The sequence below is a fragment of the Sinocyclocheilus rhinocerous genome, unplaced genomic scaffold, assembly GCF_001515625.1.
Source record: "Sinocyclocheilus rhinocerous isolate Xijiao unplaced genomic scaffold, SAMN03320098_v1.1 scaffold568, whole genome shotgun sequence".
Taxonomy (NCBI): Eukaryota; Metazoa; Chordata; class Actinopteri; order Cypriniformes; family Cyprinidae; genus Sinocyclocheilus; species Sinocyclocheilus rhinocerous.
The window spans coordinates 1,677,006-1,694,140 of NW_015652173.1; the positions used below are offsets into that span (position 1 = coordinate 1,677,006).

The following is a 17,135-nucleotide window of genomic DNA, read 5'->3' on the forward strand; positions in this document are numbered from 1 at the left end:
TGCTGCTTAATATTTTTTTGGAACCTGTGATACTTTTTTTCAGGATTCTTTAATTAAAGCAGCACTATGTACCTTTTGGCGCTCTAGCGGTTAATAAACAGAACTGCACACATCCCGCGGAAGAACATTCCAACCGGAGCTACTTCGCTAAAGTTTATGTCTATGGCGATTCACGCAGGTATGTGTTACTCCGCAGCGGTGAAGACCCGACCAGGCTACAATAGTCCAAATATAAGTACTTATTATAAGTGTACTGTAGTGATTCGGAATAAGACAAAAACGCGGTTTGGAAGATGAATCATGATGTACTCGCTCATTATATACATTTAGCAAATTTTGAACAAGTTATGAAAAAGTTACGTAGTGCTGCTTTAAGTAAAGGGTTTATGTGATAATTATTGTACTTAAGTATGAAAAGTATTTTTTAATGTTAAACGTATTGAAAGTAAAAGTACAAGTAAATGCAAAATGGAAAAGGAGCAAATGAATATAAAAAAATGTGTATACACATTTAAAGCAGCAAGATTGTGTTCAGTTTGAACTCTTTCTAACATTTTGTATCTTTGGATAAGCATAAGAGGCACTTTCATTCCAACATAAGAAAAAAATTCTGGAATCTGCATCTGAAGCGGCATATAGATCTATTTAATCATGTAACTCAGAGGGGACATGAATGCATTTAACCTGCAACTAAAATGCATATAGCTATACATAACCTAAACCTTCAAACATCATGAACACATACAAATCGTCAAGTGAATAACAATCAAACATCATAATTCTTCAAAGAAATCATCGGCATTAAACAATCTCCCTTAAAACACAACACTTAAAATTAATGAAGTCCACCCATTTTAAGTTCTTAGGGCTTTGTCCACAAAATGATACATGGTTTCTAGGCTAGGCCTACCCACAACCTGTCAGCATTGTTTTGACTGGTTCACAAAAGCAGTTAACAGCAAGTCCTGTCTGGCACGCAAAATCAGTGTTTTACTGTAAGCTATTTTATCAAGTAGATAGTGTTGGGTCGTTCTTGAACGATTCGTTCGTTTTGAACGAATCTTTAATGTGACTCGGGAAGAACGAGTCGTCTCGGGGAGTGATTCGTTCAGTCGCGCATGCGCAACATCCTATAGGTTCTGTACTGGAATTAGTCAAGTAGTTCACCTGGTTCGAGTCTTCGGGTTTTTCCGAGTCGTTCGTTCATCACGTGACAGCCCCATAAGTTTAACCTATGCAGTCTGAGCCGGAAAGAGTATTGATTAGTTCATCTCGAGTCTTCGGGTTTTTCGAGTCGATCGTTCATCACGTGACAGACCCATAAGCCCAAACCCGAAGACTTGTCAGATAAGAGGTGAGGTGAGCTAATCATAGACTGAAGACTCAGGTAAACAATGAATTAATCTTTTCTGTTTCTTATAGCAGTTTTGTATTGTTTGTAGTGTGATCAACGTTTGCGTAAGTAGCAGACATATTAGGGAAGTAACACGTAACATTTTAATTATATTTTGTTAAAATGAACGAAATGACTCGAAAAAAGATTCGTTCATTTTGCTGAACGAGACTCAAAGGTCCGAGTCGGTAAAATGATCCGAACTTCCCATCACTACAAGTAGAAGAGCAGAAAGCAGGAGACGAAGCCATTGCAAAATTAGCAGAGTTTATTAAAATAATCCTAGCTGTGTTTAAATGCTCTTTCAACTTCGTCTGACCAGCACAAATCCAGCAAGTGTTATTATAGCCTACCACAATCAATGAAAAATTACTACTTTACAACATCGTCTCTTGACGTTACCTTTAAATGAAGACATTCTCTTATAGCTAACGGTTTGATTCATCTGTAATGATGTACGTGTGCCCTCTAGTGGAATATTCAAAAAAGTGGTTGTGTCCTATTTTCAAGTAGTAGTAATAATAATAATAATAATAAAGCCTTTAGAATATTACAGTATTCAATGTTCTTTTGTTCATAAAATAGACTTCATAAATGCAATTTAAACAATAATATTTGTAAGACGCTTTTTAGAAAATTTACTTGGAAACAATAATGTGCATCAATGGAAAGAAAGAAATCAAAGACTTATTCATATTTTTTTTATATATTAAAACATAAGTAAATACTATTTACACAAAAACTGCTATTTGACACAAAATCCAATAAAACAGTAATCTAAACTGAATAGTCATGGTAAATGGTAAAAGGCAGATACTTAGATAATAGACAACACGGCAAATAATATTTGAATAATGTACATGACAATAATAACACTCTGAAAAGTTATTTTACAATTCTAATCATATATGGGGGTGGGGGTGTATCTGTGTAGAAAATATCTTCCAAGTTTCATTTTGCTGAATTTGAAGCACTTTTCTTGTCTATGTGCTTCATGGCCCGCTTGACCCAGGCATTTTCAGGGTTTCCACAGAATTGTTTCTTCCTAACTGTTACGAACCTAAAGAAGATTACAGACAAAAGCATTAGAACAACATGAATGTGAGTAAATAATAAATGTCAGTGGTTGCATATTACTTTACAGTACATGCACTTGTGTACTTAGCCGACCTAAGAAAGTACTGGCTAATATAAGGTAATTACATGGGTTATGATTAGGTTTAGGTTCATGGTTAGTACTTAATTATTACCCAGTTATTGAAATTATTATAATAAGTACATAGTATGTGCATACGGAACGGGACTGTACAATTAAGTGCTAGCATGTTAATAATATAGGTGTACATCTAAACATGGGGGATACTCACACAATGTATTCGAGGGGGCAAATTCTACTTGTCCAGAAATAAGACTCCAGCTGTTTCAGAGGTATTTTACTGGTTTCATTAAAGCAGCAGATACTGTTTGCCAAGTCACTTGACATTGTGTCTGAAAAGGTTTTTAAAATACAGATTAAATACAGGTTATCCAATATTATCAGAAAGAGATTTAAAAACTGTTTTAGTTTGTTCAAATGAAGTTTCCTCTTTAAAAGATTAAATCTGAAGCCTGAAACTTTTACATTCTATGACAGAAACAGACACTCACCAGCTGAGGTAAGCTGCAGAGCACAGCACAGCATCAGAAACAGTAATGAAGTCTTCATGAAGGTCTTCATTCTCCAGGTATGATACACCACATGAGAGACAGGGAGAGTGAACGCATGTGGTGAACTGCCAGCAGTCCATTATATAGTGACAGTGAATTAGTTTTCATGTTGAAAGAAATCCCCTATGCTTATTCTCTGGACCAGTGACATAGCCTTTTCTAAGTACAAAACAACACTGTCTTTGAACCTTCTTCCTCTTTATGTAGAGGTGGTTTTAAATGTGCTAAAATAATGCATTTGACGTAAATACCCTACTTCTGTTCACAAAAGTCTTCTTATTAAAATGAACTCCTATACAGTTGCCTTATATTCGGCCTACTGTTCTGCTGTTGAAGCTTTACTGTTCATTCATTAGCATCTGTTTGGATATAAGTGAAAATACATGCTCTGAGTTTAACTTTAATTCTAATATATGTCTGTATAACACCTGGAGCAAACAGGGTGTTACATCCCTCTTTAACGCCACAGTCATTTAAATTGCATAGAAATCTGTTGCTGTTTAAAATATGCTTAATGGACTGCTATTGTCCTTTTTTGATAAAGGATTTCATTGTTTTAATGATGGCCTAAATAGCCCATAAAAGTTTCAAAAATGTGCCTGTTTTTTGTCAGTATTGTATTATGATGCAGATTGTAAATAATTACCATAACAGATCAATTACTATTTTTCATTCTTGAAATATGAGCTGACTGGGAAAACAACCATTCTCTTATCTACCATACTTGAACAAACTTACAAGTAATTCCTGGGAAGAAGCATCCTCGCACCATGCATAGTCCAGAGGAGGGAGGGTGGGGGGCTCTGGAGGAGGGTGCAGAGCAAAGGAAGAGGAAAAAGAGTGCAGGGCAGAAAACAATCATAGAGTCAGGAGCAGAGGAGCCAGGTGTTGGTCCAGAGACCAGCCAGAAACGAGGCCACAGGGTGGAGTCGAGGGATGGAGGAGCCATAGTGTAAACTTGGCAGATGACACCTTGGGGACAACCGATGGAACCACTGGAGGTGGAGACCCAGGTGGAGCAGATGAGCTGATGACCCCACACAGCGCTGATGGTCCTGGAGACAGAGGTGGAGCCACAGCAATGAGCGTCCAAGGTGAGCCGGATAACCAGAGGACAGAGGCGCAGCCGTTGGATCAAGGACAAAGGCAGAGCCAGGGGAAAGGTGGAGCCAGACGGAGCTGAAGGCGCAGATAGGTCAACACCTGACCAAGGTGGAGCTAGAGGGAAGAGGGAGCCCGGAGAAACCATATGGCCGATGGTTTCCTTTGGAGCCGAGAGAGGGAGGAGCCAAAGGGGAACCGATGTGTTGACAGGCCGAGGTGAAGTGATGGGCACAGAGGCTGGAGACAGGGTGGCCTGAAGCTGGATGGAGCTGGTTGCCTAAAGACACATAGCAGATCCTTACAGCACGTGGGAGATGTGGAGGGGCTGAAGGACAGCAGCGGAGGTGGAGCTGAGGAACTGGCTGATTGAGGGGGTGGGAGAGGGAGGCTGGGAGAGAACACAGGAGAACAAGAGCTGGGCGAAACCTGCAGTGACGAGATTCTGGGCTGGATGGAATCAGCGGAGATGCAGGAGATTCAAGGATACTGGGAATAACCTCTCCAAACCAATCAATCAAATCCTCCTAAAATAAGTCTCTCAATTCCTCATAATAAGCTCCAAAGGCCAGGCTCAACTCAACTCACAGAGGCGGGAGTGTGGAGTGGGCTTTTGTCTAAGCCGTCAATCTCCACTAACACTCCCTCAGCGATCTGCAGTGTTGACAAATCACGCACCGGGTCAGATACTCCTTGTGGCTCAGGCTCCAGGGCGATGTCATACTTTGTCCTTATTACCGGCACAGACTCAGGCTTGTTTCATGTCGGTCGTGGTCGGTGGTGGATGGCTGGTTCCTGGCAGCGCTGGAGTTGGAGTGGGGCTGGTGAATACTTCCTTGGCAGGGCTGATGGTGAATGGAGAATCACAACTCATCAGCACCCACTCAACAAACTCTGCTAAATTCCCCTAAGAACCCACAAGACTCCATGTTCAGGCTGGTGAGAAAGAAAGGCACACAGCAAACGATCTGGAAAGGTGGCGAGGCACACCAGATCGAGAAATCTACTTGTGTGGGCCTCAAGGAATTGCTGCCCATGCTCCAGGCAAAGCAGCTGTACAAAGGGAGAACTCAGGGTTTATATACAGGGCAAACAAATGGAGCTAATGAATTAATTAATGAGACATTAGGTGAACAGGACAACTAATCAGACAACTAAGGAAAAGGATAAATAGGTTTGAATTACTAATAATCAACATTTAACCTAGTAAAAAAAAATTTTTTTCAATGTTATATCAATGTAAATATTTCATCTGCAACAATAATGTGGACTTTTATAAACATCCATTTGGCCATTAACTTTTAAATGCATCATTATGCAGAAAATATGACATGAGTAAATGTGGGTCGTAGCAGCAAACGCACTTCGATGATCATGCTGAATTCCTGACACTGTCAGAAAATTAACGTAGGCCATCTTTGGTCGCAAGACCGTGACAACGGTCTCACTGTACGACACAGGACCGCCGATTAGGAGCCATGATCACAGAAATCGCCACAATTGTTTCACAATGCCAATCTTTCGTCTGGGACAGCTGAAAATCGTACAGTGTGTTTCAGGCTTTTGGCAGGATGGGAGGACTGGTTGCCGGGATGGGCATGGAATTTGAGGGGTGGTGGAGACTGGCAGGGATTAGTGGTGTGGATTGTTGGGGTGAAGTAGGTATACCTATAGAGGGGAGTGAAGGAGGGTCGATTGTGGTGAGTGTTGTTTGTCCGATCACACCAGCTCTGTTAATGAGGAGATTAACAGCAAATTAAAAGCAAATGATAGTAGTTTAAACGTTTAAACAGTATCATTTTGGATTGCATTTTCAATGAAGAAGCCCACGTCGTTGTCTTTATCAAAAAGACGTCTGGTTTCTCACAAAATCGACTTTTAGGTGTCATAACCTTGAGGGAAAAAAGTCCACATATATTTGTTGAAAGTGCTTGCATGAAATATGCGTTAAAAAATTATGTTATATAAGGAATTGGAAAATTAAACAACACCTTTCGGAGACTGGAAGATTTTGAGCTGCTGGCGAGATAAAATGTTATATTACTCTGAGCAGAATTTTACAAATACTCAAAGACAAGATTGTTCTTCAGAAAACAGCATACTGTTAGCGATTTCTGTAAATTACACAGTATTTAACTGTAATATGAACTGTACTTTACTGTAAAAGAGTTACACAGTATATTACTGTATTTTAAAGTTGCATTATGGGAAATATCCTCTTGGCGCCATTAAAATACAGTATTTTTCATTTACTGTAAATCCAAATACAGTTTTTAAAAAATGAGCGCGAAACCTGACCAATGACAGAAAGGCTTTTTTTTTCTGTTTGGAGAAAGAAGAAGAAGAAGAAGAAAAGGAAGACGTACACACCTCGCAGCTCCAAATGTATGTACAATATTCCTGCAGATGTGACACTACAATGTCAGCCTAGCACATTACACTAGCAATGCCCTATATTCTGTGGAACAACAAATTTGGATTGTATCCTACTATTAACATATATGAGAGATTTCACTAGTTTTTATTCTTCAGGTTTTAAATACACAGCAAGTAATAGTTATCCAGCATTTTCAGAAAGAAACAGCTAAAATCTGATTTGATTATTAAAATAAAGAGATTCATCAGCTGAAGTAAAATGCAGAGCACTGCACAGTATCAGAAACAGTAATGAAGACTTCATGAAGGTCTTCATTCTCCAGGTATACGTCAAGAGAAGAATATGTGGTGAATTGTCAGCAGCCCATCAAACAGATGGTAAATTCGTTTTCGTGTTGAAAGAAATCCCCTTGTTGATTCTCTGAGCCAGTAACACAATCTTTTCGTAGAAAAGTAGAAAGCATTCTGTCTCTGAACCCTCTAATTCCTCTTTATTTTGCGTAGCTGTTAGGTGCTAAAAATGCATAAGAGTAAATGCAGCACATTGCATTTCACACAGGAAATACCCTACTTCTTAAAATAGGCCTAGTGGTCTGTTGGCAAACCCTAGTATTGTTCATTTGTTAGCGTCTTCTAACTTGTCAGCAGCCCATCAAACAGAGATGGTGAATTCGTTTTCGTGTTGAAAGAAATCCCCTTGTTGATTCTCTGAGCCAGTAACACAATCTTTTCGTAGAAAAGTAGAAAGCATTCTGTCTCTGAACCCTCTAATTCCTCTTTATTTTGCGTAGCTGTTAGGTGCTAAAAATGCATAAGAGTAAATGCAGCACATTGCATTTCACACAGGAAATACCCTACTTCTTAAAATAGGCCTAGTGGTCTGTTGGCAAACCCTAGTATTGTTCATTTGTTAGCGTCTTCTAACTTTTAACATAAATAAAACGTTTGATGAAAGTGAAAGTGTTTTTCTATGAGAGTGAATTGTGTGAAGTGCATGGTGTTCCAGCTACACCTCGAAAGGAAATTAAAATGATTTCTTTTTTTTATCCACTTGCAGTTTTACTAAGGATATGCGAGTTTGTCACATAAATGTAGCCAAAAACAAACAAACTAACTAACTAACTAACTAGTAAAAACAACAGAAAATATTATTAATATTATTTGACCTATAATACTGTTTAGGAACTAATATGTGTACACTTTAGGTAACCAACAATGTTAACATAGCAAAACCACAAACGTGGACCACCTTACCCTTTAGGTAAGGTGTACTTTTTTTTTTTGACCCAGTGACATCGTCTTACCTTTTAAAAGGAACAGAAACCATCACAGAATTTGTAATGGTTTTATTGGTTATAATGGGAATTGAATTGGCTTTATTGGTTTTCTCTAGTGGTCATTTTTTTTGCCTTTGTTAAAACTACTATCCTAATGGAATATGGCCCAAAACACACAACAGGAAACAATTTTTAATGGTTTTAATGGTTAATAGTTGATGGTTTGTAATGTTTGTAATGGTAGTTATAGTGGAAACCATTAGAATTTCTGTGATGGTTTCTATTGTTTTGTTTTTTTCAGCAGGATCATCCACGTTTGTGGTTTTGCTATGTAGTTGGTTACTTAAAGTGTATACGTATATTAGTACCTAAAAGGTACAAAATTGTACACCTTACCTAAAGGGTCCATATTGGTCCAAAAGGTACAAAATTGTACCTTTTAAGAAGTTACCACCCCAGTGACAGAGTTTACAAGAAAACCTAGATCATTTCACGTACTTACAGGCAGCTTAATCCATGTCAAAGTTTCTGTTAAAGTAGCGGTTTCGGTTCAAATTTTGGCCATATACTCAAAACTACTACTCTTACTATTTTGAATTGCACCTTGACGTCTGGGTCCGAGGTGCTGCGATTCTCATCGGCTGCTATGTACCTTTAGGATACCAATATGGACCCTTTAGGTAAGGTGAACTTTTTTTGAGAGTGAATCCACAAATGCATCCTTCTTATAATAATAGCTGCTATATATGTTTAAGACTCATTTATACTGAGAGAGAGAAAATTAGTAGGTGTGATAAACACTACATTAATTAAATAATTTACATGTTAGCATTGTATATAATACTTAAAAAACATTATTACTAATGGAAAATATTACTAATTAATATACTGGAAAACCTGCTTTTGTCAGTTTGTTATTTGAAGTATCGTATTATGATGCAGATTGTACATTATGACCACAACAGATAAATCACTATTTTTGAAATATACAATACATTTTTTAAATTCCCAATACAGCATTAATTCATTCTAAAAAATGAGCTGGAAAAACAAATGCTCATTATTTGAATCAGCTAAGATGGAAAATTACATATTATTATGAAAGATCCCAATCAGAAGACAACTTTAGAAATTCACTTTTATTATAAAAAAGACATGTTAAAAGTCCACAAAACACAACAATGCAACTTCACATTGATTTAAAGATACAGAAAACTGCGTTTGATGCAGCTGGTGTACAATGTAATATAATTTAAACAAATGAAATATTAATAATAACATTTATTCGAATAAAAGCATGATAAATAATCGCTCTACAGAAATGATAGAGAAATAATTATGAACATTTTCCCCATTAAATACTGAACAAGATACAGTATTTATACTGTAGTGCTTAGAGTCTTTGCTGTAGTAGCTGTTGTTGTTCTGCTGTTCACTTTTGCAATATGGCTGTTCACCCAGCTGCTGTTTGGATCTACACAGAACTCCCTTCCAGCAGCTGTTCGTAACCGAGAAAACATCAAAACAACTTCTAAGTAAGAGATTTAACCAAATAGACTCGTTCAGTTTGGCTCCGAAAATCTTTAGAGGACACTTACACAATAGCTGATATGGGACAGTTGCTTCTGGTCCGGTAAAAAGACACCACCAGGTTCAAAGGAATTTTCTTTTTATAGAACTGGAAACAGCATGATGATCGTGCTTCAAGTGCATTAGGAGCTGAAAGAATTCAATTCGTATTAGAACTAGTGTCAAAACGTCAAAAAGTTTACCTTTAAATTTAATATACATTTATTTATTAAACCTTCAGCGTTTAAATAAATGCATGGACATGCAAAAATGCTAACGGAATTAATAGATTGAATTAAACACTGTCAAATGTTTCCTGAAATGAATTGCATTGAGTGGTCATTGCATTGAAGTACATAATGTCAAATCACTACCCACCACTTGAAGTCAGCTGAATAGAGCAGAACAGCCCCAGCAGCAACAGAGACATCAGGATCCTCATTCTTCAGAGTATCTGCTCACACAAAATCTGGTCTAGAAGTGTGTGCTGAATGATTTGCTTGGTCCCTGTTATATAGTGAAGGAGAGAGAAGTTCTTGGAGTAGACATTCACAGAACTTTGAAGCAACACTGAATGAGGATCCATATCTTTTCCCTTTTTTGTTTTTGTGTCTGTTACTACTTTTCTTTATGGTAAAAATAATGTTTTTCCTGAAAAGACAAACCATCTTTCTAGACATGAAATAGGGAGTTTGGTAATATAATTTGGTAGTATAATTTGGTATATATTAATTAAATTCAAATAATAATATAATTGATGCAAACACAAATTAATTTAAATCGGCCATATTCAGAATGAAAAGGAACAATTCACCCCATAATACAAACTCACTGTTGTTCCAAACCTGTATGAGATTCTTTCTTCTGTGGAATTCAAAAGGACATATTATTAATAAAAATAATGAGTTAATGAAAGCGACTAATGATGGTGATCAGTAGTCACTGCATAAACTGGTTCAGACTAGTCTTACAAATTAGTCTATTACTGTGCTTAATTTGTAAATCAAGAGGTGCCGGAACGCAAAACGCGTATTAGAGCGGAGGGGTGACGAGACAGGTGCAGGTCCCGTAATGTACAAAAAACGGTGCTGAAAACAGCATGCTATGTGCTCAAATAGCCTACCCTCTTACTATTGTACTAATCTTCACAACACTCAAAAGCCCACATCAACCTCATGCTTAACTGTTGAACTTGCAGCATTTGCAGTTAGTAATTAATTTCGCAATAGGTATAGCATACTTCACAGTTCACAATTACACAAAGCTGTCTATAATATTAATAGATAAACAAACGCTTGCTTACCTTATCTAGTTGTCTAAAACACCCCTGAGCCTACTTGCTACTCCGCTTTTGCGCCCTAACATAACAGAAGCGCCATCACATGTTACTCCAATGAGGGTTTTAGAAAGAAATTCCTCAGTCAAATTGAAACGCTCCAAAGCAGATAATAGATGACGGACAATTCATTCAGCAGTTAGGTCATCTAGCTCTACGAGTTCAGTAAAAATGTTTGTAGGCATGTCCATATACCTGGCAACTGAACCCTAACGTATATGATCAAAGCACTCTTTTTATTTAAGCTGGTCGACTCATCCAACATTAGACTGAGTTTGGTGATAGCCTCCTGCTCGTTAACGGCGCCGGTAGCATCCTGCACCTGCTCGGTACCGCAGCCGCCCTCCTGTATAGTCGTTTCACTCCTGGTTCGTTTAGCATCATCATCTCCTTTTCTTTTGAAGAATGATAACAAATTTAACTGTCTTTTTGACATTTTTATGGCGCACGATTCCGACCCTTGATCTGACTGCTTTAAGTTTTGACAGTTAGACAATTAGGTGGTCTGCGTACATGACGTAATTACGCAGCGCTTTTCACGTCTGAATCCCACTTAATAAAAAAATATTAACTAATAAATAACGTGAAATGTACTTAAAAATGTGCATGTTATATTGTATATATACGTATATGTATAATTTATTATATATATGAAACATATTGTGTTTTGTGTTATTGTTGTTTTTATACCACGTGAGGTTTTATACCCTGTTCTGGCAGGATCCGGCTCAAATTAAGCCCTGGTCTATTATCTTTTTTTTCTTTTCTTTAAGATGAGTCATAACATTTTTAAGTCTGTCACATCAAAATATAGACTGGTCTAATTTTAATCTGAAATTTATGACCGATTGCTGAAAATGTACTCTCCCTCAGGTCATCCAATGTATGAGTTTATTTCTTGAATTTTCGCATTACATCACTTGCTTACCAGTGGATCCTCTGCAGTGAATGGGTGCCGTCAGAATGAGAGTTCAAGCAGCTGATTGGGATGTTTTTATCAGCTGTTTGGACTCTCATTCTGACGGCACCCATTCACTGCAGAGGATTCATTGGTGAGCAAGTGATGTAATACTACATTTCTCCAAATCTGTTGTGATGAACAAACAAACTCATCTACATCTTGGATGGTCTGAGGATGAGTCAATTTGCCGCAAATTTTCAATTTTGAGTGAACTGTTCTTTTAAGACACTGCCATGGTTTTTGCTAACTTACTTTGTAAGAAAATAGCATCTTGAAAAATCTGCAATTCATTAAAATTTTTCTTTCACGCTCCACAGAGGAAACGTTTTGAAAGACACGCAGGTGAGTAAATAATCACAACATTTTCATTTTCAGGTGGACTATGCTTTTAAAGAAACCTGTGAGAATATTTTAAAGGGGCAAGTATTCTGAGACGACATTTCAGAGTGCCATGCCCAGAATACCTTTTTCTCATTATATAGCCTACTGAGTATAAGAGATATTCCTCCAACAGATATTCAATTAAATGCATACTGGGGACCAACATATGATGAAATGGCTGATTTGAACTGTTTCTTTTTCTCATCCTCTTTCTACTTCCGTTTTATTTCTCCTTAGAGTTATAAGGAAGGATACAATTTATATTTCTTCCTTCAAGTTGTCTTAGCATTAACGGTGTCTGAATATTTCACAGGGTCAAATATTCTGAGAAGAGAGACGTAGGCCCTACGTCTCTCTTCTCAGAATATTTGGCATTAAAATGTGATCTCATGAGAATTTGTATGTATTTTTGTAAAATGGTTCTACAAAACGTACATTTACTTACGTTTGCAATAGACACAGAAATGTACAATATTGACCTATTTACAGCATCTAAACGTACTGACATATTGACAACACCTATAATGTAAATCATATTTACATATGAATAACTTTACACGCTTACAAATGAATCCTTATGAATATTCGGTTGTCATACCAATGGCATTGCGTTTTCATCTGCATTTATTAGCCTATATGAAATGTACTCATTTACTTAATATGAAATGATAACATTTCGTTCTGTTCTGTGTGAGTTCTGCTGCTTGTTTCAAAGAATACACAATGTTAAATAAGACTACACTTTAAACCCTTAAAATGAATAACATTTCTGCAATCGTTTAACCCGTTAACATTGACCTTAATCGTTTTACACTTGACTTTCCTCCACTGCTTTATCTTAGATACTAGTATTTTTGTCCACAACAGTTTTTCTTCACATTTCTATTTAGCAGCCCTTACGAAAATTAACCATGGTTTTATTATAGTAAAAGTGTAGATTTTTTGGCGTATTGATTACCATTATAACCACAGTTTTACTACAAATACAGTACCATGGTTAAACTATGGTTAGTGTAGCAAAACCATGGTTAATTTGCAGTTACCGTGGTTTAACTATAGTAACCATGGTTTTTTGGTTTTATTTGTGGTAAAACCATGGTTAATTTTCATATGGGAGACCACTTCTCATAACTGAGAATTATTTCTCCAAATGAGGCAGTTAAACCATCATATGAAGCCCATAGACTTTCTTAAGCGGAGAACAGATGTTTTACCCACAGTTTTTACATGCTGCACTAAGAAGGAAGCAGATTTATTGTAAATGGAATATGTGTTTTTAATATCACCTACTCTGCATTTTCCACCATTTGTATTGCATCACATTTGTACATTTGTATTGTAATGCGCTGCAACAGACTGAACATTTTGCCCAAGATTGGCCTTGTTAGTCACATTTAAGTGTGAATTTTAAGCACTGAACATGAAACCTCAATGTTTCTTTACAGTAATAAACAAATTTTCTTCACTTTGCGAACATATGACACATATTAGATTGTAATAAAATGATAATTAATGAAGGGGTAACTCTGAATAAAAACCATACACTTTTTCTTTTACACACATAAGAAATATGATTATCATTGTTTTGTGAGTAACTGTCTTTTTAAAACATTTACAGTCATATAAGGGGTTGTTTAAGTGTCTTTGTTGTCTAGAAGAAATTGCTGTCGATATGGATGCAGAGCATTGCAGTTATTTTTATATTTATTGAATTTTTTTATATTTGTTTTTATTTTATTTTTTATTAACCATCTATCTTTACTACTGTCTTTAAAATAAAAATGTTTAAATACAATTTAAACAAAAAGATTGCTTTCAAAATACACAAAAGGAAAAAAAATCCCTATATTATGATATTTTATCATTTATATTTTATTAAAACAGTTGGATTCATTCACATGAATTATTTTGTAGAAATATATATATATATATATATATATATATATATATACACACATCAGAGATAGTGGCCGAATATACAGTATGAAATGCAGAGATCAAATAGAAACAGTGTAGCTTCTTTCAGACTGTGAGACTCTGAGTCTTTCCTGTAGTAGCAATTGTCAATGCAGCAGAAGTTTTTCTGAAGCTGTTGGTTTTGTGGCGTCCTCCCTCCCTGCGATTGTCTTAAATCTGAAGGGAAAAACAAAAACATGACTCAAGTCAAGCACTTCAGAAGAGTGTCTCATGGAGGTTCACTTCATAGTTTGAAAATGAAATAATAGCTAAGATGACACTCACACAATAGCGTGTCTGGGACAGCTGCTGCTGGTCCAGTAGTAAGACACCACTTGTTTCACAGAAATCCTCACATTAGTGATGTCTTCTCCACAGCACTTGTGCCGCATCAATTGAATAGAGAACTGAAATAAGGAGATATGAAAAGTATCACAAACCTATTTTCATGCAAAACAATGCAAAGAAAAATGAAGATTTCAAGTTGTTATATCTATATTTTTTAATCACCAAATGCAACAAATTAAACTAAACCTGCCATAAGAATTCTGAAAACAATACATTTTTAATAAATTCAATATGAAAACTTACTATTTGAAGTCACCTGCTCAGAGCAAAAGATCACCTGGAACAGCACACACAGCAGTCTTCTCATTCTTCAAGATGTTTCTTCACAATGACAGAAAGAATAGAACATCTGTAGAAGTTCTGTAGAGCTTGAAGATCTCACAGCTGTTGTGTCCAGAATAATGTCTGAACACCTTCTTATACATAGTCAGAGACATATTCCTCAAAGATATTCATGCAAATCGATTTCTGAGTATAAACATTGTAGAATGAGAGTTGTTTTTAGCTCATCCTTTTTCTGCTTTGTTGCTCGTGTAAGAAAGTGGAAGGTATACTTTTCTTTCAAATTCACAGAAAATGTGCTTCAGGAAAACAACACACAACTTCCTCTTTCAGGCCTGTCATGTTCAGTGCTAAATCTGATGATTAAATCTGAATTGTACTTTAATAAAATATTAGATGCTAAAATATTAGAACCTTGACTTTTTTTTTTTTAAAGGTTGTCTGAGCACCTTTGTGTGATTATGAGTGATTCAGTGTCTTTCTTTGAAGGTGCAAAACCTGTTTGAATCTGGCAGTTTGTGACATCAGCAGAAAAAAGCAAGAATTTTTAGCATGGTTTTATCATCATTTACCATCTACTTTAATACTTTATCATCTATAATACATCTATAATACTGACTGAGATATTTAAAACAAATGCTTTGTTTCATAATAACAAACACAGCCATTTGAATAAAATGTAATACCTGTATGGAATAGAGAATAAAAACATGACCACATTATGATAATTCTATCACTGATATTTTATTAAAACAACTTAACCAATCACATAAATTATCCTGTAAATAGATGATTTTATATGCACATTGGAAATAACACAAGGATTGAATATACAATATGAAATGCACAGCTCAAAAACAGCGTAGCTTCTTTTAGACTGTTGTTCTTTTGTCCACTTTAGCAATATAGCCGCTCACCCAGGGGGTCTCTGGATCAACACAGAACTCTTTCCCTGATTTTGTCTGAAACCTGATGGGAAAGAAACAAAAATAAGATTTAGGTCAATGTTTTTTTTTTTAAGGAGCGTCTCATACAAATTGAATTTTACAGTTTGAAAATGAGATAATGTTGATGATACTCACACAATAGCGCGTCTGACACAGCTGCTGCTGCTGGTGGTCCTGTAGTAAGAAGTCACTTGTTTCAGAGGAATCTTCACATCAGTGAACTCTCCACAACACTTAGATTGTGCTGCATCAATTGAAATGACAGCTAAAATGTGGAGAAATAAGACAATTTTTTCAATATGATCATGTCGCCACATTTTAAATCACCAAATGCAAATCTGAAAACAATACATTTTGTCTTGATTCAAAAATGAAAATAAAAAAAGAGCCCTCACCGCTTGAAGTCATCTGCACAGAGCAGAAGAGCACCAGGAACAGCACAGACATCAGGCTTCTCATTCTTCAAGATGTTTCTTCACAATGACAGAAAGAATCAGTAGAAGTTCTGTAGAGCTTGAGGATCTCACAGCTGATGTGTCCAGAATAATGTCTGAGCACTTTCTTATATACATAGTCGGAGACATATTCCTCATAAAGACATTCATGCAAATCCATTTCTGAGTATCAACATTGCAGAATCAGAGCAGTTTTTTTTTTTAGCTTTCTTTTCCTCATCCGTTTTGTTTTGTCACTCATGTGAAAATGTGCCAAGTACTTTTCTTTCAGATTCACTGAAAACATGCCTCAGCAAAACAACACACAACTTCCTCTTTTGCAGGCCTGTCAAGCTCAGCATTAAATGAACTAAATCTGAAGATTTTAATGATACATTTTGAATTGTGCTGTCATCAAATATCAGGTGCTTAACCTTGACCCCTTACTCGCATATAAACCCTTAAAGGCAGAGTAAGTGATTTCTGGTAGCCAATGTTGATATTTGAAATCACAAAATCACATACCCTGCCTTTAAGACCTTGATTAACTGATTCAGTTGTGTTTGATTAAAGCAATAACTTAAGGACCACTGGAAACAAGACTGAGAACCCCTGCTCTAAGAAAACAAAACCACTTCTTGTTTCTAGTGACACTTGTTGGTCTAATAGAGAAGTTAGAATAATTCAGCCACCAGTTAAACCGATTCACAGAATTAAAATATGCAAACGTAATGACAGGAAAATGGCAGCTTTTCATTTGTAGTTTGTGACAAAAATGTTGTGATCTACTTAAGGGTTTCCATTCGCTCTGAAATGATATTTTGAGTTCGACTAAAATGAAGATTTGTCTTTTTTAAAATGGCACATAAACATTTTAGACTAACTGAAATCATCCCAGTATGGTTTTTACAGTGCAGACCTAGATGTGAGTGGGCCTGTGGGCCACTCTGAAGTAGTATTAGAGATAGTGTAGATTTACTGAGTGGTGAGCTTTTGGCATTTTTCAGACATGGGAAACTCTTGTGCACTTACTTCTAGTTGCATGTGTAAGGGGTACCAGGTAAGGG

At 36.4% G+C, this 17,135-nt stretch overlaps 1 protein-coding gene across 1 annotated transcript in view; it reads right to left on the reverse strand.

The window, feature by feature from the left end:
- Window positions 1-15,389: 15,389 nt before the first annotated feature.
- LOC107714061 (C-C motif chemokine 2-like) overlaps window positions 15,390-17,135 on the reverse strand; it is a 3,357-nt gene continuing 1,611 nt past the window's right edge. The window contains exons 2-5 of the mRNA XM_016519764.1: window positions 17,101-17,135; window positions 16,030-16,107; window positions 15,770-15,899; window positions 15,390-15,656 (exon numbers count right to left, since the gene is read on the reverse strand). Coding sequence (XP_016375250.1) covers window positions 15,560-15,656; window positions 15,770-15,899; window positions 16,030-16,093 — 291 coding nt within the window. The 5' untranslated portion in view covers window positions 16,094-16,107; window positions 17,101-17,135 and the 3' untranslated portion in view covers window positions 15,390-15,559. The remainder of the gene's footprint in view (window positions 15,657-15,769; window positions 15,900-16,029; window positions 16,108-17,100) is intronic.